The sequence below is a fragment of the Lepidochelys kempii genome, chromosome 9, assembly GCF_965140265.1.
Source record: "Lepidochelys kempii isolate rLepKem1 chromosome 9, rLepKem1.hap2, whole genome shotgun sequence".
Taxonomy (NCBI): Eukaryota; Metazoa; Chordata; order Testudines; family Cheloniidae; genus Lepidochelys; species Lepidochelys kempii.
The window spans coordinates 100,263,410-100,288,177 of record NC_133264.1 but is presented as its reverse complement, the minus strand read 5'-3'; the positions used below and the strand labels follow the sequence as shown (position 1 = coordinate 100,288,177).

At 38.4% G+C, this 24,768-nt stretch overlaps 1 protein-coding gene across 17 annotated transcripts in view; it reads right to left on the bottom strand.

Annotated features, from left to right (window-relative positions):
- Positions 1–1,224: 1,224 nt before the first annotated feature.
- The window catches only part of KLHL13 (kelch like family member 13), a 120,793-nt gene continuing 97,249 nt past the window's right edge, over positions 1,225–24,768 (bottom strand). For 16 of the 17 annotated variants that reach the window (XM_073358544.1, XM_073358551.1, XM_073358554.1 and 13 more), the window contains 3 exons: positions 20,565–21,360; positions 8,851–8,964; positions 1,225–2,829 (listed from right to left, as the gene is read on the bottom strand). In XM_073358544.1, coding sequence (XP_073214645.1) covers positions 2,342–2,829; positions 8,851–8,964; positions 20,565–21,360 — 1,398 coding nt within the window. In that variant the 3' untranslated portion in view covers positions 1,225–2,341. The remainder of the gene's footprint in view (positions 2,830–8,850; positions 8,965–20,564; positions 21,361–24,768) is intronic. The other variant, XM_073358548.1, reaches the window with a different exon arrangement.

Sequence of the window (24,768 nt, the reverse complement as noted above, 5' to 3'; positions counted from 1 at the left end):
TTTCCACCATCAGCATCTTCAGAGTGCAGACCATCAGGGCTAAGATCCACTTTCAAGAAGTGGACCCTAAGGATTCAGAAACCAAAACCATACTTGAATCATCCAAAATGAGTTGCTGTTTCTCTTTCTAGGAGGAGGATTTCTTTTCTAGTTGAAAAATAAAGTAAGTATGATACAGGCCTCTGGGTTTTATGTTCACAATAGTTCACTAGAGGTGGCATTTAAGCTAAAAATAGGTAAAGTGTATGTTAAATACCTGCATTAGTGACAGCAATATTTGCTCATCTTCTGTTTCCTATGAGTGGAACAAAATATTTTACCTAGAATACTCATTTGATCTTGAATAGGTCAAATATTTCCCAAGAACATTCCATCTTTCATTTCCATACAGGATAACTTGTGGTAACTCAACATAAGTAGCCCAGAGTTAGAAAATGTTTTGAGGAAGAACCACTTTGCTTTTAAGCAAAATAATGTTAAAATATGAAACCTGTGATAAAAGTACATTTGAAAAATGAGTGAAGGACACTTGACCAATTAAATTCCATCAGAGAAAAACAAACACCAGCAGTTAGAAGATTTGGGGTTCAAACCCAATATTGTTATAGTGGAAAAACATGGAAAAGAATACTTATGCTGAGAGCATGCTACTAAGATTTATATTGTAACTGGTAATAGATACCATAATAAAATAACAAATAATGTAAACACCCATCTCCAGATGTCTGCAAAAGCCACCATGATTGCGAGCAATTAGTACAAATTTTTGTGCTTTTTATGATGGAAAGCCAAAAATAATGAGGATTTTGCGTTCAGATAATCAAAACTGACTAACATTTGTTATTATTTGCCCTGCATTTTAAATTTAATTTGATTTAAAACCAGAACTTAAAAAAAAAAACATATTCAGAAGCAAATTACTGTGTTGGAACCGATAAAGATTACTGTGTAGTACATTTGTACTGCTTAACATTTACATATTAGCTCACTCTATGCACAACTGTTCAGACATTTCCACATTTTCAGTCCTTAAAATTACAATAGACAAGTATGGCCAAAATAGTGCCTTGAAAGTAGGTCAAAGTACCCATTTGAGACCACTTGTGCATTGGTTTCCTAGCAAGTTAATCTACCCACACATATATATGCAATGTGTATCCCTGGTAACAGTGAGCAGAAGAAGAAAATCAAAGCAACATTAATGAGGTATCTTAGGCTGAATAATTGCAGTTAAAAGTTTTATTGAACAAAAGAAGGTAAAACATGGTAGTCTGAGTTCACTGAGCAAAAAGCAGCTCTCCTGCTGAAGCTGCACTTTGTGCTAAATAACCTTATTAACTGAGACTATACAAAGGACATGTAATATGTAAGTTATCTCAACAGCGAAGGAGAAAAATTAGATTAAATTTGATCTGAAGGAACAATTTGGACAAATTTAGTGGCTTGAATTAACATTCCTAGCCCTTATCTACATAACTCAATACAGGCATACAACAGGTCATACAACTGTACTGAATTCCAATTTATTAATAGCTTATGCTCCCTTACAAACGGAAGCTGATTACTGGGTGTGTGGGGGAGGGGAAAGAGACCAAAAATTAAAAAGCCCAAACATTTTAAGTCTTCTGTTTGAAGTGTCACTTAATTGAGTCAGGGAAAACCCCCTCAATATATGCTATTAAAAAAACCCCAGCCTACACAGGGTCCACCTGTTGCATAATATTAATATTTTTTAAATTATTATTTGATTTCTCCTGTCTGCCTAAGAAACTCCATATGCTCTTAAAGCACCCACCCAGTTGGGCAGGTAAAGAGATGTGTCAAAAATACTCTGTGAAAAGAGGGAGGTAGCTCAGGCCTGCTGGCAACCTTTTGTCATAGTTCACATGGGTGCAGGCCGCCTCCCTTTAAAATCTGCAATCAAAGATGAAAGGAAGAAAGACTTTCAAATATGAAGGTTAGTGAACATAATTACACGTTCACTATGACCCCTTCCAATTTGATTTATTGGGCTTCCTAATGTAAGTTGTAAGGTACCTCACACCCAATACACAACATTAAAAACGTACCTAATTCATATATTTTATAGACAATATCTTGTTTCTCACTTTTAAAGATTTGGCTCTGTTGAGTACATTTTTCCATAATCTTTGCTAACCACTCGATAAACATTCTAGGCCAAACAAACAGCACAAGTAATGTCAAAGTCTTTTTTTTTTCTCCCTCAGTAACTGTACCAATTGCTGTAGGCTAAGCCTAACAGATACTACTGAAGAAAAATGAGACACTCCATGATGCAGTGCAAAGGTATTACCACAACACCGTAAGTCAAAGGATTTTTTTAAGGTGCCGACAGAGGTGACTCTCTAGAAGGTGACCCTGTGTTGTCTTCTGGTGGGAAAACTGTAAGAGTGCAGGCTCGAATGCCACCAAGTGATTCTGGGAGGTCAAAGACCTTATGCCACTCATCCTTTTCCGGGTCATATTTCTGGACTATTTCCACCATACAACGATTATTCCAAGAGTACCCTCCAACAACGTAGATTTTATTTTCAAAGACAGCAACCCCAACATCACTTTGCCCACGTAACATAGCAGCAATTGGAGTCCACTGGTCTAGGGTGGGTGAATAATATTCACAGCTTAGAACATCATCGTAATCACTTGTTCCTCTAAAGTGATTTCCGCCAATAACATAAAGCTTGTCTCCAACAGTACACATGCAGTGCAGACCTCTAACTGTTGTCATTGGAGCTTTCTGAGTCCATTTGTCTGTGTCGGGGTCAAAGCACATAAGTTCTTTTTGGAAAGTATCATGGGTAATTCCGCCTATAGAAAGAAAGAAAATCAAAGTAATATTGACCCTGGAATAAACAAGTCATAGCAAAAATGTAACAGTATTTCAACAAATTCTAGAAGATCCCCAAGGACAGTGGCTCTCTACCTTTCCACACTACTGTGCCTCTTTCAGGGGGCTGATTTGTCTTGCATACCCCAAGTTTCACTTCACTTACAAACTACATGCTTATAAAATCAGACATAAAAATACAGAAGTGTCACAGCACAGTTACTGAAAAATTGCTTACTTTCTCATTTTTACCATATATTTATAAAATAAATCAATTGGAATATAAATACTGTACTTACATTTCAGTGTATCCTAGATACAGCAGTATAAACAAGTCATTGTCTGGATGAAATTTTAGTTTGTACTGACTTAGCTAGTGCTTTTTACGTAACCTGTTGTAAAAATATCTAGATGACTTGATGTACCCCCTGGAAGACCTCTGCGAACCCCCAGGGGTACACGTACTCCTGGTTGAGAACCACTGCTCAAGGATATAGATACGGGAGACCAGAACCGTTTGTGTTGAGCACACGCATCTCCACACCATGGCACCTGCATTAGTAGGGAAACTCGGAGTGTGGCCCCCCCTGGGAATTCTGGGGAATGGCTCAATCAACAAGATAACATAGTCCCAGGCTGTATTCTCTTTTCTGAGTAAGCTCCATGTAGCCATAGATGGTGCATCTCCCTTGGCTCCATCTACATCCTGTCCATTCCTCATTACAGATTACCCAGTTTCTACCTCTTTGCCAACACAGAACTTGGACTATGTGAAGAGGATTCTGCTGAGTCCTGAAGAGGGGAGAGTACTGTTCCTGAGAAAGCAGCTGAGCCCGCCCTCTGAACTGAACTGGTGAGATATACTTGTGCAAAGGTTCCCCTCTAGTTGTGGATTTGAGAGAGGCAACTCTGCTCTCTGACTAATTCTCCATTGTTTATATGACTCTTTTAAAAAAAGAGAAAATAGTTGCACTCCTTTCCCATTTGAAACTTTCTGATTTGGCAAACTTTTCCCCACTTTCATTTAACTCAAGAGCCTGAAATTAAAGAACCAGCAACAGTTCTGAGAAAAGTGAGCACACTGTCCCTGCTCATGGTCCCAATCTGACAGACTACTGTTTAAAAAGAACAGGGGTACTTGTGGCACCTTAGAGACTAATAAATTTATTAGACCATAAGCTTTCGTGGGCTACAGCCCACCTCATCGGATGCATAGAATGGAACATATAGTAAGATATATATATATACACATACAGATAAGTTGGAAGTTGCCATACAAACTGAGAGGCTAATTAGTTAAGATGAGCTATTATCAGCAGGAGAAAAAAAAAAGTTTCCTCTTAATCCTCTTCAAATGTTTTTCTCCTGCTGATAATAGCTCATCTTAACTAATTAGCCTCTCACAGTCTGTATGGCAACTTCCAAGTGTGTGTGTGTGAGAGAGAGAGAGAGAGAGTGTGTGAGAGAGAGTGAGAGAGAGAGAGTGTAAGAGAGAGAGAGAGAGATTATATGTTCCATTTTATGCATCCGATGAAGTGAGCTGTAGCCCACAAAAACTTATGCTCTAATAAATTTGTTAGTCTCTAAGGTGCCACAAGAACTCCTTTTCTTATTGCAGATACCAACTAACACGGCTGCTACTATGAAATCAGACTACTATTTAGCATCCCTTTTACCGGCTCTCTAGTGACAGGCAATTGTCCAAGTGTGAGTAAGCTACTTCTGAAGAGCATCTCTGTCAAGAGCATATCAGAGGGACTCTGACATCAGCTGAGGAACCAGAAGTGGTGGCTTTGAGTGAAATGAACAGTGCTGCCTGGGGAAGGATTTTTGTTCCATTTGACCCATTTCCAAGCAGCACTTACTCACTTTCAAGTCGCGTCACTACTGCCACTTCAGCTGATGCTGAACAGCAAACTTTGACATCCCTTCAAACAGCGCAAATTTCAGAGGCCACTTACCTACTTCTCAGATCGCTTCCTACAAACGAAAGCATAAAATGGGACAGTCACATAAGTTTGTAAACTTTAGTAGTTGGCCAGTGACCCTGAGTGCGTAACCTCATGCTTCCTTAGACATAGCTGCTCTTTAACATAGTACCTTTTCTTTAACCACCGGCATTAGAGAGGGCTATCAATGTCTGTAGAGTTACAGGAACATGCCTTGATAGCAAGATTTTTCCTCCCTCTATTTAGTGATAATCTCCATCAATGGCTCCAACAACAAATGCACCATAAAGAAAATAAGCAACAGGGAGTTAAATGAGGGACAGCTTATATGGGAATATAGACCCTTATATAAAAAATAGGGGTTTATATTTCAAATGGGCTTCTTCTTGATAAGCTATAAAGTAATTTTTCTATGTAAAAACGAAGAGTTCAGAAAGTAAGCTCTTTGACCAATAGCCTAGTGCTGGAATGGAAGGTCAAAAAGAATGAGGGAAGAAGAAATTAAAGATGATGAAACTGATAATAAATTTGAATTTATTTTTAATTTTGCTGATGAATGATTTTGGAGGGACTGGTTTTATTACTAGGATTTTTTCCAATAAGCTATTTTTATAGAATTTCATATTGAACTTACTGTAAACTGGGGATTTAATGTCACCTTAAGACCTTTCACCCACATAAGATCATGCCAGCTTCCTAAAAAGAGATTTAATGTACGAGATATTTTTTATACTTGGAGGGTGGGGGGAGGAGATCACAGACTCAGTTTCTCAGGTATGCAAAACACTGACTAGTTCTTAAATGGCTGATTTAAGTAGGACTTTTCCATATTGACGCTTTCCCTGACCAAATTTGCTCCTGATTGGACCAAGCTACATGGCTCCATGTAGGTAGTTAAGGCTGAGTAGCTAAGGTCACAGACTCAGAATTAAGGTCACAGACTCAGAATCAAGGGTAAGGCCAAGAAGCCTTGCCGTTTTGGGTCACTAAGTCATCTGAGAGAAGACTGACCTGCCAAAATCCCCAATATTGATAATCTTGAAGAGAGGAAGTCACATCAACTACAAAGCCATTACAGCCTTCTCTAGTCTTCACCTGTACCTGAAGGAATCCCACAAGCAACAAGTGCTGTGCCAGCAGATCACCACCATCTGACTCCTTGACTGCAGTTCCAAACTCTAGGAGACAGAGAGCTGAAGAGTCTGTATAGCCCTTGCTATTCTAAATAGAATTTTTTCTTTTTGGGTTTTTGTCTTGTTTTTAACCTTTTTATGTTTAGGGCATGGAAGTGAAACCGGGGCTGCACTCATGAAGGCCAGACAGGGACGGAGCCTGAAAGAAAATTTCCCCAGGTATAATCAGCTCTAAATGTCTCAGAGACACTCATTAGGGTATGTTGTGTGTCCTATGTTTAATAGAACTGAAAGAATTGAGATTGTCACTGACATTTTCAGGAAAATAAGAGTTGTTAAACAATGGTTTATCAAGAACTTCCTGTTACAGTCTGTATTATACCATCTCTGGGGAGGAAGGGTTAGCCATCACACTGAAATCCAAGGAGTAAGCTCTATAATTGGCTTTGAGGTTGTCCAGACATTAGATAATAATTTGGCTTTAGTATTAAGCAATTATAGATTTGACTCCCTCTGGTCAAAATTCCTTAGATGGGAATTATAACAATACGGACAGGCACCTTCTTAAAATCTGTAAAAAGACTGATTATTTTTCGTATTAATTTGATGATTTAATATTGAGTCTAACATGTTCGATTTGCCCTTTATTTGACAGTTGTAGTACTTTACTGTTAGTTAAGTTTAATATTAATAGTAGGTTGAGCTTTGGTGATCTGGTTTTTTTAATTTTTGTTTTAATAAAATTTATAAAAAGTCAAATTTCTTTCAACAAGCAACATATGCCCAGAACCTTTGAGGCCTGCGTGCCGACTAGTTGGTCAACCTACAAGCCTGACCAGCTCCTCCTAACTGGCCTTCAGTTCTCACGCTTTCCCAAGGCCATATTAAGAAAATGGCAGAGCAGACACGAGAGCCCAAGTCTCCCAGCAGTGTACTCTGACCCCAAGATCAAGTTGCTCCCTACAGCATGCAGATTTCAGGTGAGGTTAGAGAAAGCAGCTACACTAATTTCAGCCATCACAGATGTGTTCAAGATGGCATTGTTTCTGACAATTATACAACTACCTGTTTAACTGTAGGAGATCGCTATAAAACAAGACTTTTTCAGAAGACAGGCATAAGTCTAAGTGATTTGACCTAAAAACTGTAATGCTTTGATTATCACAGGATTTGCAGAATCCTTGACTTCTGTAAAAGCCATTTAAAAAAGCCCTTAAGAGCTCTTTGGAAAGGAAGCAAGCAAAGAAACAAAAAGAGGATTAATGAGCTGCTTAAGCCACCTAATGGCAGCCACCACTATGAGTGCTTGGCAGTCTGTCAGATGATAAAAACCTGAACAAGAGAACATTCTACTGAGAGACTGTCTAGGTATTGACATTGTTTTCATCACTAAGGTAATAGCACCCGTAAGGGTGTCTATATGGACAGACAGAGAAAACCTGTGGGGAATACAAAGAGCAAGGTGAGAAGCTGCAGCAGGGACTGTAAGCTCACTAATAATTTAAAGATACGTAGATAGAAAATAAATTAGAAAGGGAGGAATCTAACTTTAAAACAACTTTTGCAACATGACAAATCCCTGATTTTATCTAAAATGTAACATGTAAAAAAATACAGATCCCTTCTGATGAGAAATCCATCTACTAAAACCACCCTATCATGCCTGGCTTCAAACTGTATCTAATAAACCAATGTCATAGAATATTTGCATTTGAGTTCTTAAAGGAGGGCAAACAGAATTCTTAGAGTGGTTGTAAAATATACACTGGGTGCAATGCACTCATTTCAGCTGCACTATCGCTATAAAAAGGAAGTGTCCTTGTCTGAGGTCAGTGGAAATTCTGAGCCAAGTGTTATTTAGAACAAGCATGAGGCAAAAATGTGGGCATGGAGCCTACTAAATGCCACTACCCAGGGAAAGCATGTGAAATCAGAGTACATCAGGTGGGACCATTTATTGACTTGGCATGGAATTCCCCTCAAAGCAGAATAATTATATGGGAGATCAGAGAACTTTCTTTCTCAGGATAACTATGGATCCTGATTTGAACAGCATGCATTACATTATCGCCTTTCAGAGGCACAGGACCAATCAAAAGTTACAGCAACACAGAAGCAGTGAAAAGTAAAGACACCACTCACATACTGCAAAAAAGAACAGGAGTACTTGTGGCACCTTAGAGACTAACAAATTTATTAGAGCATAAGCTTTCGTGAGCTACAACTCACTTCATTGGATGCATAGAATGGAACATATAGTAATATAGATTGTGTATATACACAATCTATCTATCTTACCATATGTTCCATTCTGTGCATCCGATGAAGTGAGCTGAACCTCACGAAAGCTTATGCTCTAATAAATTTGTTAGTCTCTAAGGTGCCACAAGTACTCCTGTTCTTTTTGCGGATACAGACTAACATGACTGCTACTCTGAAACCACTCACATACTGTGGTTAACCTTAAAATCCTTCCAACTTTGTCTTACATAAGTAGATACTTTTATCTCAGTATTTGTAGTGTTATGTAACCTTTCCAATCCTTAGTGAGGTAACTACTTATCTAAGGGCAAAATGACAAATTCTGTTTGACAACTATGAGTGTTTGTGTTCATAAAAATGCAGCACCGAAGGTTAAGATGTACTAGTGAGCATTGCAAATTAGACAGGTTTAAAATAAGTATCTACCAACAGCGGTATTTTTATCTAAAATGGTTCTTTTAGAGATTTAGTAAGTGTGTGTTATTTGACTAACTTTGTATGAAGCTATGAATCACTGTTTGAAACATGCAGATGTTTTATATCTAAAGTAAGAATAATTCTTTTACTCTTCCTTCACCCACTGGAGTAAGAAAAAGTATGTAGCCAATATGCCTCATGTGTGGTGGGTTTTGTTCATAAACTTAAAAGAACGATTTACCTGAAATATACATTAATCCCCCATACACAGTTCCAGCATGACCATAGTGGGGCTCATTCATTTTTGCAACATAGCTCCATTCATTCATTCTTGGATTGTAACATTCCACTGTGGCTGTTAACAAACAAACAAAAGAGTGCTTGAATTTAGCATGGTAATTTGATTTTGAGTGCAGTAGTAGTGAAATTAATACATTCATAAATAGACAATACATCCATGAAAAATAGGTTATTAATATAAGAAAGTTTCAGAGATATGTTCAGTTACTCCGTGTAGTTAAAGATATCCTTGAATAGCCTATACGTTTTTTGTCCCACAGGTGCAGAAGAATAAACTCTTGCCCAATTGTTTCCCCTGGTTTGCATTCAATACAGTTGCTGCTTAGCCTGCCACAGCTTTCATTTATCTTGCTCTGCACACACTATGGTGTGCTCAAAAAAAGTGAAAATAAAATTAGGTAATTCTGCTTTTCTAATCCTCCTTCTCATACAACCTTTCCAGTGCCTGGTGAAACTGATATGGAGCAAACTTTAAACATGTTTAAGTGGATGAAAACATTAGGGAATCAGAAGGACCTGTGTTAGTCACATTTCTTTAAAAGTGTCCCACCCAGGCACATATGGATACAGACCCAGCTTGTGCTCTATCTACTGCATTAGAATCCCATTATGCCACTCACTCAAAGATTGCCTGAAAGGACACCTGGCATATGAATTCTTGATTTGGGAATGTGATACCACCTTTTGTAGTGACTGCTATTTACTACTTATACAGCACCACAGAAGTGCATGACACTTCACAAAAAAGAATACAGGTCTAACCCAAATTGCTTCCAGGATCCAAGCCTGCAAAGAAAACTATGTAGGGCCGTACTGGCTTAAAGGCAGCTCTGTGTGGGAACAGGACTCTGTTCATGCAATTTTGTTTGCAGGACTGAGGTAGATAAACAATGATTTAAGATGTTTTTAAAAATTTAAATAGGTTTATTTTTAAAAATAAAATGTAATTAAAATGATGACCTGTGTTAAGGCCTAAACTTAATAAAATATAGTAAGATAATTTAAATAAAAATAATATTCAAGGAGTACATGCTTGCTGCTGAAGTTTTAAAGAAACTTCAAACCACTGAACTGGTGGAAGTCAATGGTCAAACACCTGGAACCAGAGACTGTTGAAGCGACAAATCAGCTTTTGATAGCTTCCGCAGTTGCAGAGAAAATATTTCACTCATCTCAGTTTATTCAACTAGTTCAGTTAAATTATTTGTTCAGAGTTGGGAAACCAACTGAAAAAGCATGAAAGCTTATTTTCCTGTTACTATCTATGAATAAAAATGAGGTGAGAGAGGATGAGATCTACTAGATCTAAAATATTTAATGACATGGTGACCAGAAACAAATCACATCAATTCACTAATTATTAATACTTTCCTTGTTTAATAAATCAGTTTTAAAGGCAAAACATGTTTTCATAAACTCACTTTTCTCCTTATGTATCCACGATATTTAAGATAATTTTATTTAAAACTAATAAACTACTTTATTCTTTTTGTGCATTTTAATTGAATTTTAATTTCCATCCAAATGCAGTTTGACACAAATCACAAGTAAATACTTAATCATCTAGGAAATAAGAAATGCATCATTCACTATTTTCTAACAGAGCAAAAATTAAGGATCTGAATAAGTATATGCCAAGTTATACAACTGCTATAGTTTATCCTCCTGGTTAACAAAAAGTAGTACCAAATTAAAAACAATGAGAATCAACCTCTCTTTAGACAAATAAGAAGTACAAATGAAAAACAAGATTAAAATTGATTACTGATATCAAGATTTCCTGCTGCTGAATTAAATCACTGATATAAATCAATCTGCCTTGTGGGGGACTAAGGGAATAGTCAAACTGTAAGAGAACAAGGGTGAAAATACAAACATTTGGTTGCTCGTGAAAATAATGCAGGCAACTGAGAACAGTCAATAATTTAAAAAGAAATCACAGTTTAAGTTTCCTTGGTGGAGAGGTTAGAGGAGGTACTTGGAAACAGGATGGGGTCAGAAAGGGAGTTCCAGATTTAGGGGCCTTATGAAAGGCACAGACATGGTCCTGGGAAAAGGATATGAATGAGGTATTCAGAATAGTAGCTTAAGAGGAGATGTGGCCAGAGACTTAAGAGGGAGCAATAATAGTTTGACTACAATGCATGGTGTAGCAACCCATAATGTTAAAGCTGCTGTTGTCTTGAAAGCAAATTAAACCTCTTAATTTTAAATAATCAAGTCAGGTTAGCAAACTCTGTTTTCAGAGAACTGAATCACATTTCATACACACTGACTATAAACGTCTTCCGTTTTCAGAGATTAAATATTACCATAGGACTTGCTTTTATTCAGTCTTAGACAAGTACTGAAACTCCCAAACTGGTGTGATGGGCCAGGGTTAATTTTAAAGTCTGTCATCTCAAACCATCAGCATGACACACAAATACATAAAATTGAAAGGCTGAGAATCTTGACATTCTAAAGATATGACAGTTGCAGTGCTGGCAGGAATCTATTGTGTGACTCGGTACGTCATTACCATGATACAAGGATTATAAAAGGACTATTTAATTTTTTTGGTTATTATTTTTAAAACAAGCACACAGGATATTTTCAATTGTCTGAAAAAATCCTTAGGGACAATCTCTAAGGACAAAATATAGCTGTGGCAGTAATTCTGAATTTGAGAGTACTTCCAAAGTGCACTTTAGCAAGGGGAATCTAGCAAAAAGGGGCATCTCTCACACACACACACATACACCTACCCACCAGTAAGCTCAGTACAGAGTGTAACTCCCTAAACAAAAATTCATCACTACCTCAGGACTAATGATACTTCCAATGACAATACCCTGAACAGTGTGTTGAACTGATTCAGCAGGAACTCAGAAGGAAAGTGCCAGCTACTAAATTACTCACACAAGTCCCTGTTTCCAGTTGCATCCTGGATTTTCCTTGGACATTTCTCATCCAAGTACTGTCCAAGTCAGCTCTGTATACTTTGTGAGGTCAGACAAGGCCACAGCACAAGAAGTCATTGCTGCAGGACATAAAAAAGACCAAACCCATCCCATTTCTTTCACAACAAGCTGCACACTTGATTTACAGGTATAATTTGTGAGCTAATTTAGTGTTTATGAAATTGAGGAAATACCAATAGTCTTGACCCTGAAATGCATCTGCTGTTTTAATACCAATCTCTTGAGTAGATGCTGCCAGTTGTGTCTGTTAAATGGACCAAAAGTATGGAACAAAATTAAGGTAAATAAGGTAAATATTATCAATTATGCTCTAGCATATCACAACTTATTAAAGTTGTGATAAACAATAGAATTATTAAGTGACTTTTGGGTTGGTTAAATAATATGTAGGTTAAGCCAAGTCTTTGAAAAACAAAACTTACCAATTATCAATGGATGCAGCAATACAAAATTTATATGCATGACACTAAAAAGAGGTCAGTGAAAAAATTGTTCATATCTGGAACCAAAACATTTTTGGTTCTCAATGTCTACATTTACTTTCTGCTACGGAGTTCCAAGTCTGGAACTGAAATACTGAAACTTCTTGGCTCGGACGTAGATAACTCTACCCCCTACCAATTGCTAGATAAACATCCTTCCGTTCCAATTTTGCCTGTTCTCCAAATGGAGGAACAGTTATCTTGCAGGGAGGATAAAAATCATTTTTTTAATTTTTTTTTTAATTTAAATCAGATTTTATTTACATTAAATGCAGGATTATTTTTAAAAACAGATTTACTTAAATTTAAATTTGAAGTTATGACAACATATATTAAGGCCTAAACTTACTCAAACCTATTAAAATAATTTAATTTACATTAAAAAAAATTAAAACAGTATATTTTTACAACCAGAGTTTTAAAGAAAATCAAAGTACTGGACTGGTGGAAGCCACTGGCTAAGCACATGGATCCAGTGTTTCCTGATATGCTAAATCCACTTTTGAGAGCAGTAACCTTGTCTGCAGGTTCAGGGAGAATATTTCCATTTCAGGTTTCAGAGTAACAGCCGTGTTAGTCTGTATTCGCAAAAAGAAAAGGAGGACTTGTGGCACTTTAGAGACTAAATAAATTGGTTAGTCTCTAAGGTGCCACAAGTACTCCTTTTCTATTTCCATTTCAGTTGATTTAATTATTTCAGTTCAATTATTAGTTCATTCAAAGTTAAAGTTGAAAAAAGCAAAACAGCTTGTTTTCTTCTTCCAATCTATGATTTCTACTAGTTCTAAAATCTGGAAGGACATGATGACAAGAAACAATCATGTTGATTCACTCACTAACTGTAGATAATAGTTCCTTTACTTCATAAATAAGTTTTAAATGCAAAACATGTTTTGATAATTTTTGATCAACTTTTTTCTTATGTATCCAGGACATTTAAGGTAGTTTTATTTAACTAATTAAAAAATAAATAACTTTAAAATGCTGCTTTTTTGCATTTTTAAATTGTTCGAATTTCCATCCAAATAGATTTGACACATTGCACAAGTAAAAAATTAATCATCTAGTAAATAAGAAATGCATTATTCACGGTTTTCTAGCAAAATAAAAATGTAAAAATTAAGGATCTGACTAAATGAGAGTTAAGCTACATAAAGGCTCAAATAAAAGTGTATAGATATAGCGTGTCTTCATGTTTTAATGGCTACCAACCAATGAGAATTATCTTTCTTTAGGAAAATAACTAAGTACAAATGCAAAACTGTAATTAAAATCAACGATTTAAAATCAATCCACCCTGGTAGTTTGACTGTTTACTTCCTAGTAGTGGATCAACACCACCAATTTCATTAGCCCAGCAATGTGAACATATGGACAATATGTAAAGTTTTTTTCTGGCACTTCTTAGGAATCTGGGGAAAAAAAATCTTCAAAAAACAAAGCCAGTTCTAGTAAAATACTAAGCACACTATGGACTAAGTAGCCCCCCCAAAAAAGCCACAGAGGACTTAGCAGCAACCAAAAATTCAACATCACTATTTCCAAAACACCAGACAGCTGTTCATCCCACACCAACTGGAGGGAGGATCTACAGATGAGGACACAGACAAGTTAGGACAGGGGACAGCAGATACAGCATGCAGAAGCTAGTGTACAATATTATGGCTCATACAAAGTTATAAAACAATTGCCCGTTTGAGAACGGACTATTGTCAGTTCCAGAATCCTTACTTTTTGAACATCAGCTATGTAGCTGCAGTGTTCATTTTTTTAGATGATCACTACCAACCTGAAGATCATAATTCTGACTGAAAATCTTGTGGATGCTACACTCACAACTAAAAGAAGTTAGCTATTTTTCATGATACTTCGAAAGGCACACCTGGAGCAGTCCCAAATTATGCAACTCTGCTTGTATTTTCACACGGCCACCTGTGTTATTGTTTGTGGAGCACGCAGACATTTATCAATTTTGTCCCAATAACCTCTAATGAGTCTTGAGATGTATTACCATTGTTTACTTGTATTATAGGAGCACCCAGAGCATGTATACAGAGCATCTGGGAGTGTACACATTGCAGCTCAGGCTACAGCTCTTACTCTCAGGTCTAGGGGGCTGGGGTGAGCCTAAGCCCTGGGCTACACTAGTGGGTAGGGAGTCGATGTAAGGTACGCAACTTCAGCTATGAGAATAGCATAGCTGAAGTTGACGTACCTAGATTAATTTACTGTGGCGTCTTCACAGCGGTGAGCCGACTGCCGCAGCTCCCCCGTCGACTCTGCTTGCGCCTCTCGCAGTGCTGGAGTTCCAGAGTCGACAGGAGAGCGCTCAGGGATCGATTTATCGCGTGTAGACTAGAAGTGATAAATCGACCCGATATATCGATTGCTACCCGCTGATCCAGCGGGTAGTGTAGACCTACCCTGAGATTCCAAGCTCCATCCCAAGTGAGAACACCCACATGGCCATTTTTAGCACTTGATCTACTAGCACAAGTCTGCGGACCTGGGCTGGGAGGCTCACCCCCCAGATACACTGTAGACATACCTCTTAGAGGCCTACTGTCCCCGTACATGGGTATTCCAGCACTGGGAAACTGAACTCTACTTTGTTCCCACTTGTAGGATTTTCATTTGATCATCCTGTCAGAGAGGAGAGTGTAGGACCTGTTCTTATAAAGTGCTGCATCTTTTTCACAAATATAGCATAGTGATGGTTCCCTTATAAATACTGTTACTACTCCTACTAGAAAAAAGAAAAGGAGGACTTGTGGCACCTTAGAGACTAACCAATTTATTTGAGCATAAGTTTTCGTGAGCTACAGCTCACTTCATCGGATGCATACCTACTACCATACTCCTACTAGCAGTCTGAAAGGATCTCTCATACAGCATTCTCTTTGGGATTCGAGTTACTGTCGCAGAGTGACCCAGCTGGGATACTACTGAGGGTTTTTACAGTTGTTACCACCATTTATAAATTTTACAAGGACAATTCTCTGAATAAACAAATCTGAAAACCACTGCTCTCTCAGCTGTCACATAGCTGGTGTTCCATTCCCATTCCAGAGAATTGTTTTGTTTGCGTATCTCTTCAATTAACTAGGCCTCACAACTGAAATTTCCATGCTGCTCTTTTATGTTCTCTCATGAAAATCCAATATTCTCTGCGCCCTGTGTATTGTATTATGACTTGATATCAATACAAGGTGATGTTTTGTATTAGTATACTTAAAAATACATATGAAAGTACACTAGATCCCACTCACAAGGTGGCATATAAAACTAGTTATTGGAGAACCCAGAATCTCTGGAGTTTTGGATATGTTGAGATTAACCATCGAAACTTCAGGATGCTTATCTAAACCTGTACCACCACCCCAGCCAGGCCACATGATTCTCACAATACAGCCACTCTTTCTCCCAACAAGATATGGCTACCCCTATTTATCTTCAAGAAAGGGAGCCTATTATCAATCTACCAGCATTTATCATGATTGGAGATTATATACCCTCTGATCTCTCAGGTTTTTCTGTAAGACACCTCCCAATTTGTCTTCCACACCTTCTTTCCTTTGGAGTCTTCCTTTTCTCGGTCACCTCCTCTGTTTGTTCCGACAGATACACTTCCTGGAGTGTTCTCCCTTGATTCTGGCTTCCCTTCTCTATCCATTAACATCCCCACTTAACCAGCCATATCTAATTTCCATGCACAATTGGGGTAATTATATGCTCAAATCAGATGTAGAGCTGTCCATAGCCCTGCACTTCTGCTGTTTTGAAAATGAGGCCTTAAAGAAACCCATTACAATTTTAGGTATTTGAGGTCTTTGCCAAATTCCAATTCTGGTAACTTCCCTTTGAAGGTTTCAAATGGGTACTAGTATGCATTGTTAAATTACTATTATCATCATCTTACTACTAGTGAAAAACAGACATTTCTATGGTGAAAAGTAATACTACACAGTTCTAATAAGCTTAAAATATTTGAGAAATGTTTTGGGTACCATGTCTGAAAGACCCCATAGATGTATCCCTTTTATTATTGATTAAAGGAGACTTTTTGAAAAGGATAGATATTCTAATAACTTTGACCCTTAGACCCTGCTGTGCCTGAAAGGGACGGTAAATTAGTCAGTACCACAGAATTGACTAGAGAGAGTTTAACATCTAGAGAGCCAATATTTAAAGCTGATCTCCTTGGAAAGTTTAATTCAAGTTTTCAGAAATTCATATCACATATAATAACTAAGAAGTTGAAATCAGTTTGAATCCAGGAGGGCAAATTCCATAATAGTTTTCCAATGCACATTTAACCTGCTTATTTATGAAAAGTTAGGATTTTTTTTTATTGGGGTGAAGAGAGAGCTAAACTGGATTTCAGATCTTTAGACTGCCAGTTTTTATGGAAGGAAAAATTAAAGTGAAACATGAGTTGGACAGCAATTCATGGGAAGAAAAACAGAATATTTCAGTCCCCAAATCAAACTCCTAGGCAACCAGAATACCTAACATTTATATAGAGCTTTTCATGCAAAAGGATCAAAATCGCTTTGCCAGCTGTACATGTAAATCACTGCAGCAGTTTAACAGTACTTCTACACAAAAGTTTAAACAGAATATTCTTCATTTCCGGTCTTAAACTGAGACTGCAAAGGAAATTTAGGTCAGAATGTTATCGCTTGAGATCGGTTCAGTGCTCTCTATAACTTCAAAGTCTGGTCTCCATGCAGTTTAACAGAAGATGTGATTTGATACTGATTTAGTTAAATTGCTGCAACTTTGTGTATGGACACTGACATGAGCAGTCTCATGTATATCAATCTAATCAATGTCTTAGATCAACTCAAACCACTGTATTGGAGTCAGGGAAAGTATGAGACTGGGATTTTATGACTTTGCTATTTATACAGCAGACTCTAGGTAGAGATAACCACTTTACATGCGAGATCTTGATATGGCCCTGGGCATGTAAAAAGTACTTTAAAAAAAAATGAAGAACATTTCTCCTCGAGGTCAGCTGGAATCACCAACACAAAATGGTTCCAATGGATAAATCCTACATGCTCAGGGAAGAGGTAAAAACTTTTGGCTTCTAGCATAATGCATGAGGAGATGATCAGCCTCCAAGTGGGTTCTCCACGAGCACGCAAGTCTTACCTGTAAATGCATCAGTTCCCACAACCCACAATTAAATCAAAGAGAGCTGTGGAGATGATACAAATTAGGGTTGCCAGGTGTCCGGTTTTCGACCAGAACTCCCAGTTGAAAGGGATCGTGGTGGCTCTGGTCAACACCGCCAAGGTTCGCTGACCAGGCTGCTAAAAGTCCAGTTGATGGTACGGGAGGTGGGGGTGGGGGTAAAGGCACGCTCTCTGCCTGCCCAAGCTCTGTGCGGCTCCCAATGCGGCCATCATGTCCGCCTCCTAGGTGGCCCCCGCCCTGAGCGCCGACTCTGCAGCTCCCATTGGCTGGGAACCGTGGTCAATGAAACTGTGAGGGCAGCACTAAGGGTGTGGGCAGAGTGCAGAGGTCCCTGGCCCCTCTGCCTAGGAGCTGGACATGCCGTCCGCTTCTGGGAGCAACTTGAGGTAAGCGATGGATAGACAGAGCCGCAGCCTGAACCCCCTCCTGCACTCCAACCACCTGCCCCAGGTTGGAACTCCCTCCTGCATCCTAACTCCCTCCCAGAGCCCACAACCTTCCCGCCCCTCCCCAACCCTCTCCCCCAGCCCTGAGACCCCTCCTGCACCCAAAACCCCTCGTCCCCGGCCGCACCCCACCCCACCAGCCAGTGCCTGTAACCCCCCACCCCCCCACACCCAAACCCTGAACCCTTTCCCACACTCTGAACCCCTTGGCCCCAACCCGGAGCCCCCTCCTGCACCCCAAACCCCTCATCCCCGGCCCCACACCAGAGTCCGCACCCACAGCCAGAGCCCTCACCCCTTCCCACACCTCAACCTCCTGCCCCAGCCCTGTGAAAGTGAGTGAGGGTGGGGGTGAGCGAATGATAGAGGGAGGGAGAATGGAGTGAACAGGAGGCGGGGCCTTGGACAAGGGATGGGGCAAGGTGTTTGCATTAGGGTTACCAACTTTCAAATCGTACAAAACCAAAGGAAAAGGACATCTACAAGCTATTTAATCTGTGGTGGCAGACAGCAAAATATTGTACTGCAGGAACATCTATGTATGCAAGTCTGATTAAAGCTCCTTAAGTGTCTGCTGGAACTGAAAATTAGAGTTTAAGGCCAGAAGAGACCATCAAGTCTGACTTGTATATCACAGACCATTAAGTTTCACCCAGATATCCCTATATTGGGCTCAATCACTTCAGTTAGACCAAAGCATATCAGTTCTCAGGAGACTTAACTGTTGTGCGCCACAAGCAGAGAAAAGGAGAGACTAAGGTGCCACCCATGCCAAGTAACAGGCAGAATGGATTATCCTCCTAGGGTGAACCATTAACATGGGTCCTCCACTGAAGCCCAGGTGCTCTGACACTAGTTCACACAAGTGAATGATGGTAGATATTCATTAATTATACAATAGGTACACTCACAAGACACTAAACTTTTACTGCATGTTGCACCACCAGGCAGATGAAGTGAAAAGTTACCAATCATGATCATTTTAGCTAGAAATGCATTTAGATATAAATCATGAAATGGTTGCAAGAAATAACCAAGTTATGTTAAACACACAGTTTTTAACATATTATAACACCAAAAAAATCACAAAAATCAATTCTGCTATTCAAACTTTGCTGAAAGAATTACAAGTCTACAACTTTAGCACTCCATGCTTCCCAAACAGGACGTTTATTATATGACTAGGAAATCCATTGCAGATTATCTGAATTTTGCAGATTTGTAGATGAGTAAAATGGGGGAAGGGGAGAGAGAATCAGATGCTACATCACATTTCTGATTAGTTTAAATTAAGACAATACTTCACAGTACATTTATAAAATACACTGCAGTATATCCATAAAAGTAATGAAGTTTTTGTAACAGGAGATTTCACCACAAAGCCAGGTCTGCTGCCAAGTACCTGCTGTGAATGGGGATGAGACAGAGAGACTGCAAGCTTAAATAAAGCATCTGTATGTGTACACTTACTTAAATCACACTAAGTGAAATTCTATTATGCAATCAGAAATGTGAAGTATAATACTGTATCTCATTATTGTATTTCTAATGCACAGAGACAAAATTTACAAATGGGTACATATAGTCAAATCTATGTATCAACTCTGAACACCACCAGCTTTTGGAGAGAAAGATTAATCTTACATTTCTGATGGTTTATGCTAAATTAAAAGTAACTAGCTACTGCCTGATCATTTTTTATTCCTTCTAATTTTTATTTAGACCTTTTTTTCTCCAAGTAAAATGAATTACAATTTTTGGCAAAGAGGGAGTGAAGAAAGGAGGATTAATAGGAAGTGAGACACTTAACCATGAGGTGCAGAGATTATGGAAAAGAACAAGTAATTTTTAGTGACAAACAAGTGGAGTGTGTCAGAACATTTTTAGTCTCACAGATAAGCTATTGGCTTGTCTTTAAGCAACAAAGATGTTTAAAACACTGATATTCCAAAATCACTATTGCAATTACTGCAAGAAAAAGTCACATCTTTTGAGAGCAACTGCACAGATTTCCTTCAAGTATAAGAGATATTCTTATCCAAATAAAAATGTGTTAAATTATTTTGGCTTACATGATATATGAGGTTACTAAATCATGATGTGTTTGAAAAGCAACTTATATAGAGGCAGAACTAGAAAAGGTTAATCTATTTGCAAGCAAACATTTCTTCAGTCAAATATTTAAAGCTCCTTCTAAAGAAACTTTGCAAAACTCAGTAAAAGCTTACACAAACATTTAAATAAATGGCAGTGAGCATTTTTTTTAAATAGTTTGATGCTAAAGATGAAAACACTGGATATTACATATCTAAATCAGTCAGCAACATGTCACTTTATTCTACAAGTTAAATTTATTTTGAACTTCCTTCACAAAAGTGTACCTGAAATTCACTGACCGTGTCCAAATTAGCATCTCTATAGATGCTGCTGGAAAGAAATAACTTAATTTGTTTTCAAATTAGGATACTTGTTTTTCTCTCCCTTTTCCACAGAACAGCATAATTTTAAGACCTGAAAAGAAAGACAAAAATTCATACATTCAAGATAAAATACACTTACCTAGTTCACCCGCTGCATTTCGACCACCAACTGCATACAAATGTCCTTTGAGGGCACTTAGGTGGAAGAAGGTACGCTTTTCATTTAAAGATGCAACTTGCATCCATTTATTATAGCGAGGATCAAATCTGAAGACCGTGTCAACCGCAGTTTTTCCTTTTGTGTCGTAATTGCTCTGTCCACCAACTACATATAGAAAGTTTCCAATCACAGCAATGCCATGCTGGTATCTTGGTGCATCCATGGGAGCTAATGATTTCCATTCATGTGCCTTTTCATCATACATCCGTAATTCTTTGCTGACAACCAGTTGCTGCCTTAACACTCCCCCCAATGTTACTAAGTGAGTATTGTCTGATCGAATGGCAGTTCTCTCTGACTGCATGACTGGTTGCATGTACGGCATCATTTGGTAATTGCTGGCTTCCAAAAGCAAATTCACACATGTATTGTCAGTTCTCATGAAATCCACTGTTTGTACATAATTAATAAGATCCTGTGGTGTCATCAGTGGAAATCTGATGTTCTTCATTAGTTTTGCAGCATATTCCATTCGAGGCTCCTCATACCGTAGCCAGCGACAAGCAGCCTTGAAGAGTTCGAGCTCAGTGCAGTGCTTAAGGCTATTGCTTGAAAGCACAAAGGCAAGACGTTCAAAGGGGAGTTTCACAAACTCACCAGTACTTAATAATGCGGGGAAGTTCTTCAGGATGAAATTATTAACGTATTTATCCACTTCTGTAAGATTGTACGTATTGGCAATCCGCCCAACCTCGACACAATTTTCCAAAGAAACCTATTAAGGGAGTAGAAAGAGGAATCAAAACACTTTTTCCTAATTTGATGTTCATTTAGCCATATTAGGATAATACACAATTTAAGGAATACGGTGGAGCCAGCAATATTTGCATCATTTTGCAATGCTCAAGGTGATTTATGCATATGAGCAAATAAATATTCAGTCAGATGTGTATATTCATGATTGCGAGAATTGATCCAGTAAGGTATTTGTTGTTTTGAAGAAAGAAATAAGACTACTGGAGAACAGATGGCATATATTAATTATACGTCAGATCTAATATAATAAAATGATGATACATAGCAATTATAAAGGCACTTTATCTTCAAAGTGCTCTGCAAACATCCTTATATGTTTGGAATGGGGAAAGTGTGGTAAGAGTAGGGATGCATAGCTCTGTCAGAGTGAATCATCATGTGAACTGGGGTTTGGCCTCAAATTCCTAACACATGCCCATGCTCATTCAATTACTCCATCACCCCCCCTCATTAATTTTTGTTTACCACAAAATAAGACGTACTATTTTGTGACTACTCTCCTCCACACCTAAGCCACCCTCCATAAACAGTACCCACAGTACATATATTTTTACTATGCAAGATGTTCCCTAAGAAACATTCATTTGCACACGATGGTAACCCTATACAAAGCAATAGCAGGAAAATAATAGTTAAGAATTTAGTGATTAGACAGGTTAACATGCCCCAAAGCACAGAAATGTCTACAGTTCAAAATCTCCTGATCAAAGTTAATAGTAACAAAACCAGAAAGTGTTTGAAAGAAACACAGCCTGTTTCTCCAATGCTACACATTTCATTCAGTCAGCCTTTACTCTGAATTTTTAATTCCTTAGGTATGTTCTTTATAAAAGATTACTTGTGCACCATAACCAGGCTCTGAAGGATTCAGTTTTTATGGGTACATATTGATAAATGTTGATTTTACCGTACACACAAAAACTGTATAGGGAAATATTTTTGTCAATCAAAATTTACAAAGAGGCAAAGTAAGAAAATGCTGCTTGAAAAATTATTAGGGTTTGATTTAAGGATATTTATTGTGTATATTTTGAAGCGTGATGTAGACAATGTGTGTTTTAACAGTTATAAAGCTTCAGCTTTTTGAATCTCTGCTGTCGGCTGTCATTAAATAATTGTCTGACCTCCACTGCAGGACTCCTCATAATTTTGTACAACTGTGAATATTTAAAAAGATAAAAATCTAAAAAAAAAATTCTTCAAAATAAACTGATATCTGTCAAAATTATCAAAAACTAAAAATTGAATTCTGCCAAGCCTAATTATAATGTATAAAAAACTGTTAATTTTAAAGCTTAGTTTCAATAATGAGTATGTGGTGTACTGAAAGACTTAGTATACACCTACACAGCAATTAGACTACGGCTGGACTATGCCAGCTGACAGGCTGCGGAGCGGTTTCATTGCTGTGAAAATTTCTGGGCTCAGGCTGGAGCCCAGGCTCCAGGACCCGGTGAGGGGAATCTCACTATATTTGTTTTTTTCTTAAAGCCCCAGCTCAGAGTCATGAGAATGTCGGTATTTTTTAAAATAAGTTTTTACCTTTATGGTCAGGGGAAAAAGCTGGACAACATCACCTGAGCGTAGCCTAAAGACTCAGAGACCAGAAAACACAGAAAAAGAATCCATACATGTTTGATATTTTGGAGCCTGACTCATGATTGTTGAATGCTTGGGATTAGCAGTACTGCAAGGCCCATTAGAACCCCAGGATACTTGGGTTTTTTCAGAGATTTTGTCCAGGGAAATAGCAGAAGGTTTGAAGTCAGAAACATAAGTGGCCCATTTGTTTAGGTTCATCACATACGATCTTATCAATATCATGTGCATGTCATTCTTGAGTGTGGCACTGCCCCTTCAACATTTGACCAATTTACAAATCAGCAAACTGTAGTGGTGATGACGTTTTTTCCTCACCAGAAACCGGGCCTAAGAACTCATTTTACATAGGCCACTGGAGAGCTACCAAATGATAATCTTCATTCACAGATGGCCTGCAATGCCCTCTAACAAGTGAGAGGTAAAAGGTTCCATATTCCATTGTTAATATTCTGTAAAACCAAGCCCTATAACTGTTTTCTGGTTTGTTTGTTTTTTAAACTAGAACATTAACTGGGTGGCAGGCTAACAAGATTTATACAGTAAAATGCTGATACATTATATACTTGAATTAAACTTGCTTTATAGTTGTTAGGAAAGAAGTACAAAACTGTTAATTCATTATCTAGCTTTTGATATAAACTAATAATCACCTACAGAGTATTCTATGAAACTTGACAAACATTTTTATTTTATTTTTCCTTTAAAGTTTGTCAGTATCAAGCCAATTTCTATACGTTTTCCTCATAGGCTTCATAATTACTTAAATTAGTGGCAAATTGAGGGGAACTATACACTGTGATACAGGAGGGCCAGGGAGTAGTGGGAGAGTGCTAGATATATAAGCTCAAGGCTATTAAGGTGTGGTTCCCTGTAAACTAGGGAAGGTGGCTGCAGGTTAACTGGAGCACCTGCAGTCAATTAAGGCCCTGTTAGGAACCTAATAAAACCCCCTGCATCAGGCAGACAGAGGAGAAGGAGGAAGAAGAACAGACTGGAGCTTGGAGGTGTGTTGAGAGATTTGGAAGACCTGAGAATTGGAATAAGGGGGACCCTGCCCAGCAGAACAGGGAGACTCCCTTCCCCCTAGCATCTAAGGGCTGAGGGTAACCCCACCTAAGGGGGATGAAGGTAAGAAACCCACAGGGGTTGAGAGGGGCTGGGACTCAGAGCGAGGAGCAAAAGGTAGCATCTTGGCTCCCCACCAAGAAAAGCGCAGGACCCACCAAACTAAAATTGGCTACCTTGCCACAACACACTACATTAATTTAACACTAGTGTAATTGGGAGAAGTTTCAAGTTATATAATAAAAATGAAACAAAAACAAATGGGAGAACCATACTAATAAAGCAGCCAATTCATGGTGTCCCACAACTCAATGGCACTGCAGTCTGTCATAACACCATTTTCTGTCTGTCCTGCCCTCCTTTGGAAATAATCCTGCATCTTTCTATTTGCATGCAAGTTCTCTCATTGGATAGCTGTGTTTTAGCATGTACCTTGATATATAAAAAGAAAAGGAGTACTTGTGGCACCTTAGAGACTAACCAATTTATTTGAGCATAAGCTTTCGTGAGCTACAGCCCACTTCATCGGAGTGGGGATGCAGCATGCTCAGGGGAGGAGGCGAAGAAGAGGCAGGGCTGGGGATTTGTTGAAGGGGTTGGAATAGGGGCAGGAAGGTGGTGGAGTTGGGGTAGGGGTTGGAATGGGGGCAGGGACGGGGACAGAGGGGGAGCTTTAACGGACATAATTCTAAAAGTACAT